The sequence below is a fragment of the Lynx canadensis genome, chromosome C1, assembly GCF_007474595.2.
Source record: "Lynx canadensis isolate LIC74 chromosome C1, mLynCan4.pri.v2, whole genome shotgun sequence".
Lineage (NCBI taxonomy): Eukaryota > Metazoa > Chordata > Mammalia > Carnivora > Felidae > Lynx > Lynx canadensis.
In genome coordinates, this window is record NC_044310.1 from 13,586,791 (window position 1) to 13,602,419 (window position 15,629).

Sequence of the window (15,629 nt, forward strand, 5' to 3'; positions counted from 1 at the left end):
TCGTCCGTCTTCCTGCACTCATGCCAGAAAGAGCCACACGGCCAAGGACAGCGTCTGGCCAGGGACACTCGGGGTGGGTTTAAGCAGCAGGCAACACCTTCTGTTTCAGTGTGTGCTCAGTCACTCGTTTATTTGCCAAGATGTGCACACGCGAGTGCGGAGTCGGCCAGGACAGCGCGTGGCGCCTAGGTACGCACAGGCCCTTCCACGGCTTGGGTTACAGACAACTTCATAGCTAGTGCACCACACACACAAGACAGAACAGGAAGCCTAAAAACCCCAAGCCACTCCAAGACATGGGGGGGAGGAGTGGTGCCGCGCGTCCCGTGGGGGAGGGGATCGATGCACACGAGGGAAGAACACGGAGGATGGAAGGCAAGCTCGCTTCGGGTCTCTGCTAACTGCAGTTTCCGTGTGATGTTCAGGGGATGGAGTTCAACAGGTCCTTTAGGAAGCTCTCAGGATCAGTGATTTCTGATAACAGACCTGGAAAACAAGGGCACGCAGGGGTGGGTTAGGCGCAGGCATGCACAGCCCCCAGCCCACTGAGTCACGGCTGCCGCATCCACGCAGAGAACACCATGTGCCCTGACAAGCTCCGACACGCTGCTCCCAGGCACACTGGCGATGATGGGGAGGCAGTCACTGAGCAAGCACTCTCGTTCTGGAAGAGGAATTGGTCACGTTCTGCAACCAGGCGCCACTGTGTGTTCCAAGGCATTAAAGTGGCAGAGACCAAGCCTACGACCCCCAGGGCAGAGGTTCTAACCCAGGTCCACGAACCACCGCAGGGGAGCCTCTCGTCTGCTGAAACTCCGGGCAAAGCAGAGGGGCCTTCTGGAGGGAGAGAGTCCACAGCACGAAGCATACTCTCGAAGGGGCCGGGGCCAAGGAAAAGCTAACACCAGTGCCCCCAAGGGCCACGAGGGTTAGGGTTAGGGCCCTGGGCTCAGCTGGGCTTCGTTCCAACCACTAGTCCCAGGGTCTCGAGCGAGCTGCCAAAGCTCGGGAGCTCCGTTTCTGCAACCATCAAACGGGGACAGTAACAAGTCCTACCTGGGTCTCTGTAGGGATCAAATGAGGCCACATGTGAATGTGCGAGTGCACAGAAGGGGCTCTGTGGCCCCCAAGCAGGGCGCTCAAAGTTAACGGCCGCCAAGCTGTTAAGCCCGAGTCCTGGCGACATTCACGCCCAAGTCCTCTCCCCAGCATCCGTGCTAACGGGGGAAAGGTTGGCACCGATCGCCCCTTGTTGGTTTTGCCCTTGCATCTGAGCAGGGTGTGTCTGGTATTCTGAAATTTTCTGCCAGTCTAAACGAAGTAATAAAATCATGCCGTAAAAACCCGATCCCGGAGTGAGGCTACAGAGGCTCCCTGCCCAGCAGGTCCCGCTCTCCCCTGCTTCAGGCTGGTGACGACGCTGCAAGCTGCAGGATGGCTGGGACGCCATGAACCGAGGTGAACACCGTCCTTCCCCTGCCACCCCCTCCTCTCGTGCTCAGACCCTCCATCCCCACCAACAGCCTCTGCTCACACACTCCCCAGAGCATGGCACCGAGGACACAAATACACGGGCCACCAGCTCTCGGGCAGGAATGGCTCCTGGGAAGGTGTGTGGCTCAGGGACAACGTCGAGGCTGCAAGTTAACAAAAACGCTGAGCTGAGCGATGTCAACGTGTGACCACCAGATAGCGGGGGTAGCACTGGGCCAACAAAGGTCCATGACGGTGCTCGGCTTCTGCCGAGGCCACCACAAAGCACAGTCAAACCGGAAGCCCCAGGCACACAGGGACCTCCGTCAGCTGGCGCAGGGCTGGGAGGAAAGCAGAATTCTCTGAGCATCGCTAGAGACCCCTGAGAGTGGAGCTCCCAGAGGGTGAAGACACACAAGAAAAATACTAGTGGAGGCTTTCTCCTGATGGTGGGATCTGGGGAGAACGTTTTCTTGACACATCAGGTCTCGATCTCAGGATCAGGCCCTGAGCTGAGATCAAGAGTTGGACGCTTAACCAACTGAATGAGCCACCAGGTGCCCCACGTTTTTCAGGTTCTTTTTTTTTTTTTTTTTTTTTTTTTTTTTAGAGGCTCTACCAATTTTCCAGGTATGCCCCACCGGAAACTCCTCTAGTCTTCACAGCCTCAGTTACCCCACCTATGAAGTGGGGGTAACCACAGTTCCACCCCGAACACGTGTACCCACTGAGCAGCACAGGGCGTGGGACGCAGTAAGTCCCCACATGTCCCAGCTGCTGTTCCTGCTCCCAGTGGCCTGGTGTTTACTTATCTCTCCCAGACCGTTTGGCAGTGACCGACAGGCTGGTTCTTGCTTGTGCTCCTTCTGCTGTGAAGACGGAAGCTAAGACCGGCCCCTCTAAGACAGACATGGGTTTTGCCGTAGAAGATTTTTGAGAGAGAAAATCCTGACACTGACCAGCCGCATCGAGGAACTCCGAGAAGGTCTCCACTGGCATGAACTCCTCCTGGAAGGTCTTCAGGGCTTTGTCAGCAGCTTCGTAGATGGGCATGTCGTTGTGGCGGATGTATTCCGCTAGAGAGCAGGACCAGCCTCCCTCCGTGTTGCTGGTAGGCACCTTCTACAAGAACCGACAGGAGACAAGCCCGGGGGTGGATTACTTAATGCCTCGAGTCAGTCAGGCCTTCTCGATGCCAAAAAGCAGCCCTCCCGTTTACATCCAAGTTCCCCTGGAGGACGTGTTCTGGTTCCAGGAACAACAAAGTCTCGTGTCATTCCTCCTGCAGCCCCTTTATTATGCACCGTGTCACTTACAGGCTACAAGTCGAGACCACTACTCCTCCCTGCAGGTGTCACATCTGCATTTCCCCAGGAAAAGGGGATCTCACCATGCTTCATTCAGATTGTACAAGGAACCATCCCCAAACCCTCTGACTCTCTCAAGGCAGAGAGCAGTGTCCCTACTGGAAGCTAGGCTGGAGTAGGTCACACTCACACAAGGCAACGGACTTTACCCAAACGGAGGGGCCAAGGGCAAACAGAGGGTGACTCAGGAGGGAAGGTCTGCCTGGGGAAGTGAGTTTGCAGCAGGCCTGAGACCAGGTGACAGGAGCGGTCTGGGCTACAAACGGACGTCGCAGGTGAAAGGGTCTAAGCAACGGTGGAAATCCTTCCGCAGGGGAGGCAGCTCGCTTCCCAGCAGAGGCCAGAGGGGGAGCAGCCGCCCCGCTGCTGCGTGGGGTCAGAGCCAGCAGCACAAAAATTTCAAACTCTTGCAGAAGGCAGTTGAGCTTCCGATGGCTTCCCTACCTTAAACATGTTGTAAATGAGATCGACGAGGGCCCAAAAGAGAAGGGAAGAGCGATAAGCAGAGTAGTCCTTCACTGCCTTGTCGGTCAGCCTGGAAAAGAAAATCAAATTGCATGTCCGTGAAGACACTGGAGGGATACACGCGAGGATGGAGCAGAGCAAGTCAAGGATCCAGGAATCTACGCACCTCTCCGCGTCAGCTACTTGCCTATCTTCTCGGGAAAAAGCAGCTGTGGGCAAGAACTTCTGAAGCCTGGACCCAGGGGTTCACTTACTATAAAATAATCCATGAAATACTCATCCTTAGTACTGACTCTCTTCCGGATCGGGGTGAATCAGAATAGGGGGAACACCATGTGCAACGTGGCAACCAGAGGCCACTGCCATGAAGAGATGCCAGGGAGGCCCGCGCATCCCTGCTCTGTTGAGCCCCACACGAGCTCTCAGACTTGCCAGGACCTCATACATGAAGGGGAAACAGGGCTCTACCTCAGCCTTGACATTCCCGCTGGGAGCCATTTCCACAAATACAGTCAGCAGACTAAACCAGCCAAACACAGGGATTTGTTAACCACGGGCTGTGTTAAAAAAAAAACAAAAACAAAAACAAAAAAACAAAACGGCGAGCTGGTGGAAAACTGGCCCTGGGCAACAGTAACATCCAGGATGGAAGATGCAACCACCACCTCCTAAATCCTGGGCTGTCCCAGAGCCACCGCCACAGTCCCGGTCTCTGCCCAGGACCAGCTCTACCCAACCTAACAATTCAGTGCAGGATTCAAGGCCAGCGGGCTCTTGGAATAGCGGGGGCAGTCTGGGACACCATCCTCTGCCCTCTCAGCAGGCACTCCTGGCTTGAGGAGCGAGGACACTAGATCACAGTGGTAAAGCCACTATGAAACGCAGAGAGAGCAGACACCCCTCTGCTATAGGATTCAGTTTCTACCGTCCGAGATCTACAAGACGTTTTGTTTGCAAACTGCCTTCACATCTGCAGTAAATAAAAACTAGATGAACCCTTGTCACAGAAATTCTGTCTTAAAACACACTAGAACAAAGTTCGTAACTAAGGGAACTAAAATTGAGTATTAAAGTGTCTGTGTGTAGGTAAGAATCATAAAGTGAGACCGTCCCATATGGGCCTTAAGACAAGGAACTGTGTGGCGGGGCGGGGGGTGAGGGGGGCTTGGGGGGCTCAGTCAGTTGAGCAACTGACTTTGGCTCAGGTCATAATCTGGCAGTTCGTGAGTTCGAGCCCCGCATCGGGCTCTGTGCTGACAGCTCAGTGCCTGGAGCCTGCTTCGGATTCTGTGTCTCCCTCTCTCTGCCCCTTCCCACTCTCATGTTCTGTCTCTCCAAAATGAATATACGTTAAAAAAAGAGAGAGAGAAGGAACTGTGGGGCCCGGGATGGCATCCACACGTACACCCAGCAAAGGTAAATTCATTAACAAAATGAAGTCAGACAATTCTGTTTGCTACAATGTTCTTCCCGTTCCCTCCCTACACCCCCATATCCTCCAGGGCACCCGCTGTCTCCCACCTGCCCTGCGTGCGGACTCGGCAGCCCACAGTGAGGTCTGCCGCCAGGCCCACCTGGGGGCAAGGGCGACACCCACTCGTCTGTGACTCTGCCTGCTGCCCACAGGACACCAGATAGGGCTCGGACGGAAGCCTAAGTCCCAGGCCTAACGACTTACAAGTTCCTGGCAGAGGAACCCTTCTTCCTGAATGTAAAACATGCACAAGAGGTCAACTTCTCTCGGTGCAAATTCCTAGATTTTTGTATCGGCTACTGCCTCCCACCCCATCACAGACTCAGGACAAAGCCTGCTGCTGCCAGGGACACCGCCCAACCGCCAGAACGACGCCCTCTGAGTGTCCCTCCGGCACAGTCTCTCCTCGGAGAGTGTCCCAATACGGGGCTCACGCCCGGCACCTCCCCCAGCCTGTTTCAGGGGCTCCAACTCAGGCCTCCACCCCACGCCAGACTCAGTGGCTGCTGTGCTTTGGTAAGCAGGAATCGAGCGACCTGCCCAACTTAATTATTTAAGGCTAATTAATAAAGGTGAGCAAACTGCCACAAAGAAAATGGCAAGCCGTGAGGGCAGCTCACACTGGATTTCCTAAGTGAGCTGTGAACAGATGGGCTTTTCCCCCACTGCCTGGGACAGCAGAGAGTTCTGGTCTCCTAACTGAAAGCAAAACGGCTCCTGTGGGTTCAAATCTCACAGCTGCCACCGAGGGCCAGTGCCCAGCAGACAGCCGCCCTCACAGGGACAGGCTGAGCCTGGCTTACGAACAACCTGCTACCTTCCAGATCGAACTTCTGATTTCTAGCGGCTAGCTCAGCATGAATGCTCTGGACTCTGGGAAACACAGGACAGTGATACGTCTGAAAGGGGGCATGGGTTAGGTGGGAACTTGAATGAGACTCACCCCCTCCTACTCTACACAGAGCAGCTAGTACTGGCAGGACTCAATAGCAGAGCTCTGACCTAGTCTCTCTGAGGGTGGAGGGGCCTTTGATTGGCAACGCGGATAAACCAGAGCTGGTGGGGGTAACAGGTACCAGGTGCCCATCCAGGCACATGGCTGTGCCCACTTGGTCTGTCATTATCAGGGGCTCGAAAGCCTGTAAATGTGGAAATGTTCCCTCGGATCCTAGCAAGGGCAGACAGACAAGAATAGATCTTCCAGAAGTGAAGATTTCCCTGGAGTGCCAGAAGCAAGCTGACAAACCCACACCCTTCTCAAGCCCAGGGGAGGCAGACACAGCACATGGGCCACCATGAGCCGAGAGAGAGGAGTCCCGTGGAGTCCACGCAACGTGTGGCAACCCTGTGGTCATCTCAAAGGGCTTCTTGTTGTTTACAGCTGTTTTTCTCAAGATGCTGCCCATCTGACCCAAATCACAGCACAAGGTCATGAGAACAAAGACGCTTCCTTCCTTGAAAGATCATTCCTTCTTTGGGACGTGTCCACACAAACAGGAGAAACAGAAGAAAGGCTCGTGGAACGTGGGGCAGACAGCACAGGAATGTGACCAGGGAGAGAGATAATGAGCTTTTCATGGTCAGAAAAGAAAATCCCCAGTGCAGCCATGCGGAAGTTTTCCCACTTTATGGCCAGGCCAGCAAGACTGGGAAAACCCAGTCACCTGCCCCAGCTCCCTGCCGGCCCTCATCCTCCTCACCAGTAGTCTCACCCTGCGCCTGGCTGGCTGCTTCTCTGAAATCTTCCACAGACCCAAGCCTCACTCCGCCTTTCCAGAGGCTGAACACGAGACCCACAGGTGGCCAAGGCACCTGCTGGCCATCGGGCCTGGACTCTTGGCACCACAAGGGACAGGGTCAATGACCGAGTCAAACGAGCAGGCCCTCACTTACCACACACGCTGCAAAGCAGCTTTTACACACAATGGGAAATATGTAATCCAGGCACCAGGCAGCCCAGAAGACGGGACTTCCTGAGGCAGAGACTGACCTGGTGGCTCCCCCTGGAGCCACTGCCCGGGCCTGAGAGGTCACCAGCAGCCTCCGCAGGATTTCCACGCGTGTGGCTCTCCACTTCTCGGGGGGCAGGATGTGGAGGGCCAGGACCGTGAAATAGTGGGGCCCGTCCACTTCAAAGGCACTCTCCACCCACTTCTCCTTGGGCTGCTCCAGAAAGCCCTGGAGGTTCTTCTCCTCTCGGGAAGTTGCTCGGGTTCTGGAACAAAAGGGACACGATGAAACCAGGGCAGAAGCAGGGTACCAGCGGTAAGAGGAGAGGAGGTTTGGTCAACATCTCGTCTTCTTTTAAGCTTTTGAACGCTTGGATCACGAAACATGGCCACCCACTCTTAAGTAGCCCTCCTACCCCCTCCCCAAGGACTGCTTCTTCCCTTCTAAGCCCTACTTGGTGGCACTTTCCCTGCCCCCATCAACTCCTAGCTCAGCTCTGACACGATTCCAAACACCTACTGGCTCTTGAGCCCCCTGCATATGGCGGACAAGGTCACAAACACTCCACCAACAAAGTGACCGAACGACTCTGGAAGGTGACAGCTAGCACCTTCTTACCACGGTATCTGAAGCCTAGAGAAGCGAAGTGACCTTCCCTAAGCCAGTGAGTCTGTAAGTGAGGGAGCCAATGTGTGTTCAGAACCTGACTCTGCAACCCAGCCCGTGTTCTCGCTTGCCCCACGTAGTCCCCAGAGCTAGGCTGTTTGCATTGGCTCCCGTGTTGCACCCTCCGTATCTCATGGTTTCCTTACATGTCTGTGTTCCTCCTTCATTCGAACAGCTGCCTCCGAGCAAGCACTGCTTCCTGTTCTCTCTCCTGCCTAAACTGTGGGCACATGGTCCTGAACTTTACTACCAGGCACTGCTCTGGGAGCCTGAATGGATCATCTCACCTAATCCTGACAACGGCCCTAGGACACAGGTACCGGATCCACACCTATTTCACAGAAGAGGACACAACAGAGAAGACAGCTACCTTGCCCACAATCGCATGCTGGGGAGTGGAAGAATGAGGCTTTGAACCCTGGCCTGGCAGTCTGGCTACCAAGCTGGCCCTCCACGTTCTTGATCCACGCAAAGGCCCTTGCCCAGCACCACAGAGCTTCGGTGAGCGGCACTGGGGCGGCACAGAGACCTCACTGGAGGCCTTCCTGACCGCATATCCCTGACCCTATCACCTGGATGGTGCTCTCATGCCAAGAGCACCTACCGCCCCGTCCTTATCCCAAGGTGGGGGGGTGGGGAGGGGGTGCGGAGGAGAACAAAACACAACCCCAAAAGCCATGACAGTCCAAGCCAGCAGGCCTACAGACGGCACCGGCAAATGCCGGACTGTGGGAAAGCAGAAGGGGGCCGTGTGCAAGGACACCTTGCTTCCTTCTGCTGAGAATGGACAAGGATGGCACAGATGGATGTACTCGACTGGACTTTCCAGAACTGGGAGTCAGAAGCTTTCTGCCACCGTAGGACCTGCCCCACTCTGCTCTGGCTCACAGCATGACCTACTTGCCTGTATACACAAATGTGACCAGGCTCATGCCAAGGTGAAGCGACCAGCTGGGGGAGCAGTCTATGGCTGCGCAACAGCGCCTCTGCGTGAAGCTTCCACGTGAGGCTCTAGCTGACCAAGACACATCCGTGACACAGCCAACACCCTCCCTGATCAAGGGGGTCGAGCCTGAGTTACCAGTACGTGGCCCCTGAGAAACGCAGGACACCTGTGGTCACTGGCTCTTCAGCCGGGCGAGTCACGCTGCCTCTCTGGGCGCCGCGCACCCCGTACCCTGCACCCCGCCGGAGAGCGGGGCAGTCCGCTCTGCCGCACAGCTGCCAAGAGACAGGTCTCCGCAGAGCCAACGGCTCTGTCAAAGGCCGAACAAACAAACACCGGCAGTTAGCACTGCTGGGGCCTGCGGCGATCTGGAGAGTGAGAACATCTGTGCCGTCGATGATGTGGGTGTCTGAGAGTCTCAGCAGTTTAGCAGAGGATGTCACGCCCTGACAGAGACCTGCCCGTGCATCTTGTTAACGATGAGGCCTGCGCTCTGGAGCTCAGCCTTCTATCTCACCGGGAAATGGGAGGGAAGGAGAAAACAACCTTGGTGAAGACAGAAGGCCAGAAAGGACAAGAGACAGACTGTCCTGTTGCCTAACCCAGACTGCAGCTGCCTTAGGCGGACTGTACCCAGTCTTTCAACAGCTGGCCAGTTCCCTGCCCGAAGCAGCTAGGAGACTCTTGTTGGAAAACAGGGCCTAAAAGCACAAAACTGTTCAAACCAGGAGCCAAAGTTTACTAAACTTGTAACTGGCTTTTAACATCTGGGCTGGTATGAACGAATGCTATTTGCTACCCTAACTGCTTCTTTAAAATTACACGTTTAGCTATCAGTCTAACTGCCCCGTGATGTACACACAGATAAAAATACAAACCCGCTCTCCTCCTGGTTATCAGCCAACTTTTCCAATCTTCGACACTTCCTACCCTCAATGTGCCAGAAGCACTGCTCACCGGGGGAGAAACCAGGATCCAAGTCCAGTCTTCCATTTATGAAAAACGGTCTTTGGTTCTGCCGCAAACCCCAGTTGTGAAACCTTCCCCCGTAACACCCTGTGTCCCCTTGACAGTGACTATGTGTGGTTCTGATCCACGGCCTCCCCACCGAAGAGCATCGAGTCTTATGGGTAGCGGAGGCAACATCGTAGTAGAAGCTAAGGAGGTTCTCTGGTGGGCTGGCCTCTCCCAGTTCCTGGTTCCCCTCTGGGCGGAGCGTCAGTCCAAGGACACAGCCTTCAACTGCCCACTCGGGGGAGGCGGAACCGTTCTGGAAAGGAAGTCACCTTATTCTGTGTGACTCCGGAAAGCCGCAGAACACGCGTGCTTCAGTAAAGGCTACCTGAGGCCAGCCATCTGCCCTGGAACTAACTCGGGCAGACAGAGAAAAGTTGACACCTTGCTGGGCAGAGGGGCACGGGGCGGGCCGGCCAGACGCCCACCGGGGAGCGAGATACTGACGTGTTCAGGACGTAAAGCACAGTGTGGACGATGTAGGGGATCAGGTGGATGTTGCTCTCCCGGCCGCCCCCGCCGGTGTCCGCGCTGAACGACTGCTCCATGGCAAAGCGCAGGAAGAGCAGCTTCATGTCATGGATGTTGAGCTGGTACGTGGGCTCCCGCTGGCCCGTACACTCCTGGAGGTAAGTGTTGTGCCTGCGGGGAAGCAGAATGAACGCTGTGAGCAAAGCGAGCTCCCCGCGGAAAGCCCAGTTTGGAAGGGAGAGCCCCCTCGGCACAGCCCGGCCCGATGGCTGCAAAGGTCACATAAGCAGATTGAGGAACGAAGGGGACGGCTGAGGACATGAACTGTGGCCCGTAGGAAGACCGGAGCAGATGACAACTCCATTTCTGCTATGACCGAATGTGATGCCCTCCAAGCTTTGAGAAGACCTCGCTAGTTCTGGGGGCCCTATTTCCTGAGAGACAAATGTCACAGAACGCATCACAGCCAAACCTAGCACACTTTAGAAGAAGAAACGTGGAAAGTATTCATTCTTACAAGGTGATCTATTCATAAGAATTTCTTCTTTAACCTCCAAATGAAAAGTATTTTTCTATATCTTTTTAATGTTTATTTTTGAGAGAGAGAGAGAGACAGAGCATGAGCAGGATAGGAGGAGAGAGAGAGGGAAACATGGCATCCGAAGCAGACTCCAGGCTCTGAGCTGTCAGCATAGAGCCCAATGCGGGGCTCGAACCCACGAACTGTGAGATCACGACCTGAGCTGAAGTCGTACGCTTAACCAACTGAGCCACCCAGGCACCCCGTATTTTTCTATTTTAAGAAACGTGTATCGGGGCGCCTGGGTGGCGCAGTTGGTTAAGCGTCCGACTTCAGCCAGGTCACGATCTCGCGGTCCGTGAGTTCGAGCCCCGCGTCAGGCTCTGGGCTGATGGCTCAGAGCCTGGAGCCTGTTTCTGATTCTGTGTCTCCCTCTCTCTCTGCCCCTCCCCCCGTTCATGCTCTGTCTCTCTCTGTCTCAAAAATAAATAAACGTTAAAAAAAAAATTTAAAAAAAAAAAAAAAGAAACGTGTATTTCAGAGAGAGCTTGCACGCGTACGCAAGTGCAGGAGGGGCAGAGGGAGATGGAGAGAGAATCCCAAGCAGGCTCCATGCTGTAAGCATGGAGCCCAATGCAGGGCTCAATCCCATGAACCATGAACCGTGAGATGATGACCTGAGCTGCAATCAAGAGTCGGATGCTCAACCTACTGAGCCACCCAGGTGCCCCTGAAAGGTATTTTTCTACGTCAATACGTGCTACCATCAGCCTGGGCTCTATGTGACCTCAGCAAATTCCTCAACCAGAGAATGTGTGTAAGAGCACGTGGTAGGCATTTTAATACGCTGCCCATCCTGATTACTGCCACGTACCTTTCCATCCCCCAGCTTTACAATAGGACTCGGGGTGGGGCATCACTCCACCAAGCAGCAGCAAGAGCGAGGACCTCCTCAAAGCCTTAGTGACTCTAGTCTGGATTTTAGGACAAGGGAGTCTTGAAAGGAGCCCGATAATCCCCCTGGACTGAGCTATTTTCATTATTTAAATCTCACAGGCACACACTGCAGAAGACAAATATGGGAAATTTTGGCTTTAAGGACAAAGTCAGGGTGGTGTGTCTTATGCCCTGAGATCAACAAGGGAGAAGAGGTAGCAACTAACTAGGAATTCCATGTGGTGCAGCAGATGCTGAGGGTGCCGGTTTCTTGCAGCCGAGTTCCTCCCTGTTCCAGATAGCTTCCCTGCCAGCACTCAAAGGAAGGGACCAGGGTTCTCAACGACAGTCACAGGCCTTCGGGCCAAGCTGATCACTGATTTTCCCCCATCTCCTGGGAACCCTGTCTTCCGTACCATTCACACTGCTCAACACTCACCTTGCCAAGCAGGTGGCAAAAGCTGATTCAGGGACGTGGGGCCCCCAGACAGGAAGGAGACCATTGCACTTAGTGTTGGCGTTCTGAAGGGCTGCGCTTTCCCACTCTTCCCGGCCACGAGCCAGCCTGGATTGGGAGAAGAGCAGGGACAAGTGACCACTGGAACTGATTTGGCAACCAGGCACCTGGGCACGTGGGGGCAGAGCAGAGTTTGCTAACACTAGGGAAAGAAGTTAGCCCATGCACCTGACTCCAGAGAGAATTAGCCCTTTGTATCATAATATGGTAAATGCCAGCTTCGCTGCTTCCGGGAAGCAAGGTTGCTTTCTCCAGCCTTAGGCCAAACGCCAAATGGATTTCTTAATTACACGGCACAAATGGCTCTTGGCCTGTGTGGTTTGACGTCAGACACCCTAATCCCCGGAGATGAAAACTTCAGGGTCGGCACCCTCCCCGCTCCCGGCACAGGGCCTTGGGCAAGGTGTCCACTGCTCTGAAGGGACACAGGCCTGGCTGAGGAGCCACTCTGCAGGAGCTAGGGCCTACCTGACGGCAGCCAGGTGGCAGTCGTAGTGCACGATGTTGAAGTGGGACACGGTGCTGTAGCCCTGCTGTTTCCGGGGCTTATTCTCCATCTCTTCCAAGGCTACCCGCTTGGTGAAGGTATAGATGCCCAGGACTTTTGTGGGCTGCAAAGACACCATGAAAAGGAGGAGCGGTGAGGCGAAGTCCAAGGCAGGCTCCGGGAGGAGGCGAAGCGGAAGAGAGGGGAGCCGAGGACCTCCCCTCCCAGGAAGGAATGCACTCAAGGAGGGGGGATGGTCAGCACCTTGGTCTCTCGGCTAAGCACTCGGCTGGGCACAGTCCCAGTGAGATGAGAAATGTGGGGAACGACCAAAATAAAGCAGATGCCGTGCAGACGGAAAGGCTAATACAGAAGCCTAAACTGACATCCTTCCCTTTTTGCTTCATTTATCTCAAAAGGAAGAATAAAGTGCCTTCCTGCTAAGTCCCCTGCTTTATAAAACTTATCAAGCAGTTCCCAGCAGCCTGTGCCACAGCAGGACCTACGAGGCTTGTGGCCCTTCAGTGGCGTGGACGCTCAGCAGGACACTCGAGCTGGAGGGGAAGAGGACGCCTTGTAGGCCTTTAGGGGAACAAGCAGGTCCCATGCTGTCCTGTTCCTGTCCGTCGTAAATCTAGTTGGATAGAGGTCCTGAGCTTCTCCCCAGGTATCCTGCTTAAAAGCAGCACGATGTGCTTTTAAAAGCCCCAGGTCTGGAGTCAGAGAAGCATGGGCTACAGTTTTGGCTCTGCCACGTGACCCTTCTTTTGCTTTGTTTTGTAGGTTTAAAAACAGAATTACCCGTTTACATAAAGCTCTGGGCATAAGGACTGGCATATAGAAAGAATCCAACGGGTGGTGATGCTGGGGGGGGGGGGGGGGGGCGGGAGGTGGCAGTGATGATGAAGCCTCGTGTTCAGATCAGTCTGCCTTCCTCCCTTTAGAGAGGCAGCTGGCCCCAAGACACGCCTCAACCTCGGCCCATCTAAGAACAAAAAGGCCGGCGGGAGAAGGACGCCACCGGAGCAAGGGGCCAGGCTGCGCACCCAGCCCAGGGCGAGTGCTATACCTGGAACTTGTACCCCTCCCTGCAGATGCAGCACGTGAGACCCGGCTCCTCGATTAGCTCCTCCATCTGCTTCAGGAGCGCCGTCTTGGTCACGACCTGGCCCTTCTCGTTTGTCTGTAGGGGAAACCCAAGTGACATGTCAGAAGGGGATTTTCACCCGCCGCCCCCCAACCTAGCTTGGGGACACTCAGGAACAGGGCTGCCCTTCCACAGGCACTGGAAGGACAAGTCACAGAAAGGAAACCTCTGTAGGTGGCTTCCAGTGAGCGTAAAGACCCAGATTCTTCTACTCTCTTCCTCCAGGAACCACTGAAGCAGAGGAGACTAACCAGCTGGAAGCCTGGCTAGCTGCCACTTGCCACCAAAAAAGCCCCTTTTCTTCGTGCTGGCAATCCCAAGTCCCAGCTGCCAAGGGCTGTCGCATTAGGATTCACTTCACGGTTCCCATGGGAGTTTTAAAACTGCTGACACCCAAGCTTGGCTGGTTCGGAGAAGGCTTTCCTAAGACTACGCTGCTTCTGACCCGGGGCAAGGAGAGCACAGGCCATCGTGTCCAACCGACGTGGGTTCAAACTCTCGTCAACCCCTCGTTAAGCATGAGCGTTGGCCTATTTCCTGTGCTTCTCAGCCTCTGTTACTCCAACCAGAGAAAGGGTATGGTAAGATCAGCCTCACTGTGTCACACAAGGGCTTAAATAAAACCTTACAAGCAAGGTGCCTAACTAAGCACAGTGCCTGGCAAGCAGTAAATCCCCTGGGAGCAGGAGTGATCATCCCCGTTCTCATGGTTTCCGTGAACTCGTTATGTCATTTAACCTTGGAGCCCCATCTGGGCGGTGGGACAACAGTCACACCTCTGAGGGGTTGTCAGGAAGGTGCACCTAGCTCCCTCCTTCTCCTCACCAGCCTAGCTCTGTCCCGAAGCATGGCTGCCTCTTCCCCAACAGTGTGGACAAGAACGTGGGGACTCCCAGAACGTGGCTTTACCGTCATGCCCAGGGTGCCCAGAGCCTTCTGCCTCATTGCCATGGCCATACGCTTCTTCTCCGCGCGGGTCTCCCTGCGGGCAGCATCGATCTTCTTGTTTACATCAGGGTGTTCCCGCAATGCCTCCAGCAGGTTCTCTGCTAGGGTCCCAATGCCCTCATCGCTGGACACCTGCTCCAGTTTATGTAGGTTGGTGATGGAGTCCGTTCCGATCAGAACCTACCAAGTGGAGACCAGAGAAATGTATGCTTCCAATTCAGCAGAACGCACGCAAACTCACGTCATCTGTTCAGTTTCGGTCAGACCTTTCGAACACATGCTTCAAAAGATTCCGACAAATGGAGGAGGGTCTGGCCCTGCCGCTGACCTCTGACCAGGCACTATGCTCTTTGGCTCCAGTGCCCTGGCCTATAAAGTGGTGATAACGTCAGGGTTGTGGTGAGGATTAAAACTTTGTCACGGATAATTGGACGTAAAGCGGCCAGCACTGGGAGAGAGAAAGGGGCTCGGGTAAGATGCCCTAGAGAAGCAGCACCTGCAGAGGCCTGGGTAGTGGACTCAGCGACCACAGGGCAGAGCAGGCCGTGACATTCATAGCGACTGTGTTCGGTTCTTCCTCCAGAAGCCCCGTGTCCACCACACCTGGGAGCCCAGGATTCCCTCAACATAGGGGTATGAAAGGTGCGACTCCGAGTGGGAGTGGGGATGAGAAGACACTTTGTCTAGAGAACAGATATGACCGAGAAGCCCCCGTGCTCGAGAAGGCCGGCATTCGCTGCACCGCAACACTGCACTGTCAACACGGGTGAAGGACAGAACACGCAGGCAGGGCTGACCCGACAAAGCCCTCCAGGTGAGCCGAGGAGGAGCGCCGTGCCACCCACAGCCCCCCGCCCCCTGCACAAGTGCATCCATGTCCGCCGCTACTGTACGGATTTAACGATACGTGGAAAACAACAGAACCGACCTGCAACGTGAAATGAAAGCTCAGCACTCAACCCGGATCACCCACGGGCTCATAAACCTGTCCTCAGAGCAGGTACGCTTCAAACTGGCCCGTCAGCAAAGCTACAGGTCAGCTCACGTCTCGTGCTCCTGAATGCTGAGCCCACGGTGTGGCTGCCTACTGAACTGCTGCACAGGTACCCCGACCGCACGCTGGGTGTGAACTGTGCGCCTGCGTGCGTGCATCCGTGTGTGAAGCAGTGCTTTACGTGCTAGGGGAACAAAGACCCGGCCTTCTGAGGGTTACACTCTAATCGGGCGAGCAGACGCACAACAGCAGTA

General features: G+C 55.0%; 1 protein-coding gene across 6 annotated transcripts in view; it reads right to left on the reverse strand.

Moving 5' to 3' along the window:
* Positions 1 to 103: 103 nt before the first annotated feature.
* The window catches only part of UBR4 (ubiquitin protein ligase E3 component n-recognin 4), a 132,345-nt gene continuing 116,819 nt past the window's right edge, over positions 104 to 15,629 (reverse strand). For all 6 annotated transcript variants that reach the window (XM_030326123.1, XM_030326120.1, XM_030326124.1 and 3 more), the window contains 9 exons: positions 14,343 to 14,561; positions 13,356 to 13,469; positions 12,268 to 12,410; positions 11,722 to 11,847; positions 9,803 to 9,997; positions 6,770 to 6,994; positions 3,285 to 3,375; positions 2,433 to 2,595; positions 104 to 486 (listed from right to left, as the gene is read on the reverse strand). In XM_030326123.1, coding sequence (XP_030181983.1) covers positions 422 to 486; positions 2,433 to 2,595; positions 3,285 to 3,375; positions 6,770 to 6,994; positions 9,803 to 9,997; positions 11,722 to 11,847; positions 12,268 to 12,410; positions 13,356 to 13,469; positions 14,343 to 14,561 — 1,341 coding nt within the window. In that variant the 3' untranslated portion in view covers positions 104 to 421. The remainder of the gene's footprint in view (positions 487 to 2,432; positions 2,596 to 3,284; positions 3,376 to 6,769; positions 6,995 to 9,802; positions 9,998 to 11,721; positions 11,848 to 12,267; positions 12,411 to 13,355; positions 13,470 to 14,342; positions 14,562 to 15,629) is intronic.